Below are 6,000 nucleotides of genomic sequence, written 5' to 3'. Positions count from 1 at the left end.
GATTGGCCACAGGATTACTTCATGTAAAAATCGTATTATTTAGTTGAATTAATAAGTATTACTTAATATAATTAATTTTGAAATTTTCTAATAGGGGTAGGTTAACCGCTCGCCCGTGTTAACCGCTCGCCCGTGAATTACGTTATGTTATCGGTTACCCTGCTTATTAAGCGCTTTAGTTTCGCCATGATGTCTCCCTGCCGGCGCGGTCCCTTATTGTAGCAGGAACTGGAGTGAACCGCCGGTTGCAAAACCTTAGTAACAAAATCCAGGCCATTCACTTTGCTGAAGCTTGCGCTAGAGATGATAAGAAGAACCTCTCGGGTACTTTGATTCAGTACAAAGATATCTTAGACTGGACCTGATTCATGGGCAATGTCTATCACCACGAAAGATTCTTAAGCCAGATGCTACCAGAGCTTGTGAGCTTCGTATCAGACCCGAACATGCGAACTCTGTGAGTTTGAGAAACAGCCAAAAGCGAGTGCTAGGTCGAACACAGCCAGCTCAAGAGCGTTACTCTGATACTAATAAAGGTTGCTTTAAAGCTACCTACGTGGTATATATCACTGATTTTGTAGTTAAAAAGTAAAGGTTCGGGATTGCGATGAGATGAATTGACAGGTCTAATCGATTGGATAATACCTGGGTAGCATTCTTTGATCTCGTTAAGGATCTAAGTCGCCTCTGGCTTCGCCTAGATTGAAATCACAATACTTCAGAGTGGGGCAATGTCATAACATAGTAATCTCAAACACAGTTCATGCATGGTGAAGCCTAAAATTGATGCTGCTTTATTGCAACTTGAGTACTGAAAGATATCAGCAGAATCGTCTGCACTACGTCTGCCCTGATAATACTCCCCCTTTTGACTGCTTCACTGGAATATCCACTCCGAAAGTCACTTACTTGGGGGGGGGGGGTCGACTGAAAGGACGTAGTTGCCCCCTTACATGACTGAATGATACTTCAAGCATTATCTAATCCGTCGGAATTCGATCCTAATCACACAAAGAAAACCGAAGACGGGAAGAAAAAGGGAAAAGGAGACTTTGACTGCCGGCCAGCTTCGCCTTTGTACGCCAATGGGCCCTACTGCGACACAAAATCACCTGACTTGGGTATGTTAAGTTGATTTGCGGCGCGAAGCGCCGCTTATATCATGTGATGTACACTCGACTTTGAAGCCATGTGATCAGGTCATATGGTAGGATTCGACCTCGAAGTCGCCTAAAGCGGTCATATTCATAGACTTGGGAGCGGACAACCTTTACGATGGTCTGATCGGAAGGACTAGATTGCGGATTTTTATGCAGCGGGTCTTTTCTTTTCATACTATCTACAACGAGACATAAGTAAAATCAAATTTCTGTTCATTTTAGTTACATCAAGTAGTAAGCCATTGTAAAGAAGGGAAAGAAGTAGTGCATCCATACTGCTTTACCACAGATCTCCACTAATATACCTCTTTTTGATTAAGTCAACACTCGACAGTTCAAATGATATTATTAGGTGCTATCTGGTCAAGGTATCGGCACAATGAAGACGCGATTATGGCCGGAGCGGGCTTGCAATGGTAAAATACTCAATGTAATTACCACGCCATTTTAGCAATGGCTCCTTCAGGCCAACGGCGAACTGCTGCCTTACGCACTTCGTCAAGACACAAAAGTCCGAGGCCCAGCGCGGCAGGAAGGAAGTAATACTCCACGGGAATAGGAGAGGTACTCAGAACCACCTGTAAACTCGGAATGTACAACCAGATCACCGCAATACCCAAAGAGAAGACAATGGCGGGGAACAGGTAGAGATTTTGTGTTTGCTTGTTGAATGCCGGTGGGTGTTGGAAGATTGACAGACGGCGAGTGCGAACCGCCATCAAATTAAACCATTGCCTGCCATTGAGTTAGTAAAAGTGCCAGGCAGTTTTCTTCTGGTGAAGAGCGCTCACATGATGACAAGATTAATGAAATATACCGAGCTTGCCTCATTGATGCGGGCATTGTAGAATTCCTCATCCAAACCGGGTGGGAGCTGGCCAAATTTAAACCAGAGTTCGGAGAAAGGAATACCATTTCTTTCGAGATACCAAAAAGCCATGGTAAATGAGCAAATAGTCTCAATCATTCCAACCACTGCATAGGAATGGAACATAAGTTTCCAATCAACGAGTCGAGTCTTCGTAGGATCACGCGGAGGGCGATGTAGGACGTCCGCCTCAGGCGCCTCGTAGGCCAAGGCGATGGCAGCAGCACAATCCGTGAAGCAGCTGCAGGATGTTTTAGCAATCAATCACGCCAGATAAATCTTGCAGGGACTTACCAGATGATAATCATAAGAAATGACGAAAGAATTTGCGGAATTCCGAAAATCAAGTTGGTGAAGACTGGCCAGAATTCCGACCATGAGCCGGCGGGAAGAAGATAAGTCACAGTCTTTTTCAAATTGTCAAAGACCACTCTGCCATATCGAACAGCCTCAACTATGGCAGAGAAGGAGTCCAGAAGAATCATGTCTGCGGCCTCGATAGCAATGTCTGAACCGCTCGCTAGACTGATGCCAATATCGGCAGCCTTGAGAGCCGGCGCATCATTCACACCGTCTCCGGTCATGGCAACGGTCTCATTTCTTGATTGGAGCTCACGAACAATTCTTAGTTTTTGATGCGGAGTGGTACGAGAAAATACAACCTCTCGGTACATGCAAAGCTGCTCCCATTGAGAAACATTGAGCGCCATCAAGTCGCTTCCTGTGAGGAGAATGGCGGATCGCGGAAGATTAGAGCCTTTCTCATTTGAGACTGGGCTCCGAGTAAGCGCAGACGCATCGTCTACCAGCTCACTTGTCACAATACCACACTGACGCGCAATCGCCAGAGCTGTCTTGCCGAAATCTCCGGTTACCTGTAAAACTGTTAGCTGGAGCATAAATCATCAGCGGATGGAACTTGCCATAAAGACACGAATTTGAGCACCCCGAAGGATGCTGATAACTTCGTGGATTTCAGCGCGAGGGGAGTCAATCAGACCAACTAAGCCAACAAGGGTAAGCCCTTCCTTAGCTTCTTGAAGCATATGCGCTTCATAATTTTGTGCCGACGGATTTGCGTAGGTGTGATCATGGGCCAGGATTTTGCGAGCGAGGAGAATGACGCGCTTCCCATCAGAAGACCACTCCTCAATTTTCTGCTCAACCATGCGCGATATATGTTCACCCATCTGTTGAATCTCCCCATCAGAACGTAGAACATGCGAACATCGCTTGATTAGAATATCCGGTGCACCCTTGATTGTGAAGAGCCTGATTATTCCTTGTTATTAGAAACAGCGACGGTAAGGTTGCTTCGGGAACATACAGATCTTTGGATCGGAAAGCTGATGCTTCCATTGTCGAGAGAGACAAATTTGGGCTTTCTGATTTAGCGGGCGAAAAAGTTTTAATCATAAACTTGTTCCTGCTATCAAATCCCAGTGTGAAAACTGAATTCCAGCTTTCTCTCATTTCGGATACCGAACCGAGCGTCTCCGAGAATCTGAGGATAGCTTGGTCTGTCGCGTCGCCGTAGATGGTTTGTTCGCTCAAGGGAAGGCTGCGGGTGCGAATGTCGAATTCCGCGGCAGAACAGAGTCCCGATAAAGCATGGAGCTGCTGGAGACCGGATTTGCTCACCCGAGAAGTGGTTTCCGCTCTAGATGTGCTCAGGTCCACGTCAACTGGGTGAACGGCGTAGTTTGTGACCGCCATCTTGTTCTAAGATTTCATTTTGTCAGAGGGTCACTGATCATTCCGATCTTAATTTTGTTCCCTACCCGTGTCAATGTGCCAGTCTTGTCAGTGCAAATAACTGAGACTGCACCGAGAGTTTCCACTGTCTTCAGAGATTTGCAGAGAACTTTGTTCTTCTTCAGCAAGTTGGCGGTAATTGTCAAGCTGGAAGTGACAGCAATCGGGAGACCTTCTGGTATATAGGCGATTGCTACACTAACGCAGTCAACAATCAGTGTAGGGACATTGATGTAGTCTGGATGAGCTTTTTGGAGCCAGCCACCCCTAGTATAGACTGAAATTAGTTTTTCGTGGATTCAAGAAGACTTTTGGGTCATTTTGTCAGTTTTGTTACATACCAGACCGCTGCAAGAACCACAATCCAAGTAACCATTATGATGAAAATTAGAAGTGCAAATCGCAATACCTCTTTTTCGATGGTTGTGAGGCTCGTTTTAGGGTCACCAGCCAGCTTGGCGATCCGCCCAAACACTGTAGAGTCTCCAGTGGCCACTACAATTGCCGTCGCCGTGCCGGAAGTGCAGTGAGTTCCTTGTAGACCTATACACCGCGTTTCGAGGTAGTTTTCTGATGTGGAGTCCACAGTTCCCTTGACCGGGTTAGACTCGCCTGTAACTATTTAGCCGTGATGCAAAAGAGCCAGGGACTGATTGCTAGAGACTGACCCGTGACAATAGATCGATCGATGGTCAAATCGTGTGAGACCTCAACGAATCTCAGATCTGCCGGAATTTTCGTTCCGGGTTTCAAAAAGACTGTGTCACCCAGCACCAAGTCCGTGGCACTCAGTTCGCACCGAGAACCTCCGCGAAGAACGGTGCACGATTCTGGGAGCATGGCCGTGATTGATGCCATCACTCGCGAGGAGGACCAGTCTTGCCAGGCGTTGAAAGCGGCTTGAATCATGAAAACCGCGATGAGAACAATTCCGAGCGCAAGATTGGCGACCGCAGGCGGTTGTCCAAGTGGTCGCCATGATATGAAAACGAGCACACCACCGATGAGAAGAATGGAACCAAAGCCCTTGAAGAAGTAGCCGAATATCTTCCAAAGCCAAGGATTTGGGAGTGGCGAAATTTTGTTGAGTCCGTAAAGTTTCTGACGCTCCGCCGCTTTATTTGTAGACAGACCTGATACTGTGTCTGCCTCTAATTGCTTCTGCACTTCCTCCACGGCTAGAGTATGCCAGTCGGTGTGTTGCCATTCTGTCTCCACATATTAATACCTCTTATGGCACTTTCATGGTCTTGGCTTTCTGCCCAGGAACTGCTGTCTTCACCTTCTGCCAGTTTCTCTCGATGATCCTTGCGCTTAGATCTCCACTGCCTTTGTCCGTCATCCTCGATCTCGAAGGAACTAATTGGGACTGTCAGTATGCACATGCCCTCTGGATAGGGAGTGTAGTTTGCCTTACACGCTTCGATATTCAATGGGAATAGCGGCAGCAGGATCAATAGACCGTGAGCTATTGTGCCTCTTTAGATTGCCGCTCTTTGAGATCGGCAATTCTGACTGTACTTGCGAAGGGCCGCGTCGGTTGCCTGACTCTTCATCGACTGCGTTCCAACGCACGGACGGCATCAAGGTAGACATGATACTCAAAGTTTGAGAAGATGAAAACAGTGTTGCAGTCGACTGCTAGCTACGCCTGACCAACCGTCCTCGAATGAAAGCCCATTTGCGAGGGGGCGCAAAGCCTCTTATAGATTTTCCCCTGTGCAAGTGTTTGCAGGGTGCAGGACCAGGGTGAGGCATTTACATCTACGTATGATCACATTTCAATTAAACCCTCAAGAACGCGGGCGTGGGCGAATTGGGACGTGGCGCAGTGCCTGAAGTTGCCCTGACTCGTTTAATACGCCCTAGCTGTTGAGTGTGAGAGATTTGGCATGCCCAATCTATTTCGTGCACCTCACAGTTATTTCCAGATCACGTGAGTGCGACCAAGTCCGCTCAGCTCCTACGGTACAATAATTAGCGCTCGGAGCGCTAATTATTACTCCTCCTTCCCCTGTCAGTTGACGATCGCACCTTATGTACCTTCTCCCGTCCGACAAAATTGGCAGCAGTGCCCGTGCCTGCAGACCCACGTGGAGGATGCGTTGAAATCCACTGAATACGGACAACGATTCACGGGATTAAATCCCTCATCATTATGGATAATTTCTCGGTACCTTCGGGTAGTAGACTTGAGCCCGCGAAAGGTGTTTACTT

General features: G+C 47.3%; 1 protein-coding gene across 1 annotated transcript; it reads right to left on the bottom strand.

Annotated features, from left to right (window-relative positions):
- Positions 1-1,594: 1,594 nt before the first annotated feature.
- POX_b03476 (uncharacterized protein) lies at positions 1,595-5,379 on the bottom strand (the record flags this gene model as incomplete). The annotated part of the gene is made up of 10 exons (XM_050112372.1): positions 1,595-1,895; positions 1,952-2,269; positions 2,323-2,903; positions 2,961-3,300; positions 3,356-3,750; positions 3,810-4,050; positions 4,125-4,395; positions 4,452-4,961; positions 5,012-5,142; positions 5,201-5,379. 10 exons carry the CDS (start codon positions 5,377-5,379, stop codon positions 1,595-1,597), a joined length of 3,267 nt encoding a protein of 1,088 aa, XP_049972718.1.
- Between the last annotated feature and the right edge of the window lie 621 nt (positions 5,380-6,000).

The sequence above is a fragment of the Penicillium oxalicum genome, chromosome II (assembly GCF_001723175.1).
Source record: "Penicillium oxalicum strain HP7-1 chromosome II, whole genome shotgun sequence".
Lineage (NCBI taxonomy): Eukaryota > Fungi > Ascomycota > Eurotiomycetes > Eurotiales > Aspergillaceae > Penicillium > Penicillium oxalicum.
This window is presented reverse-complemented; position numbering and strand designations above follow the sequence as displayed.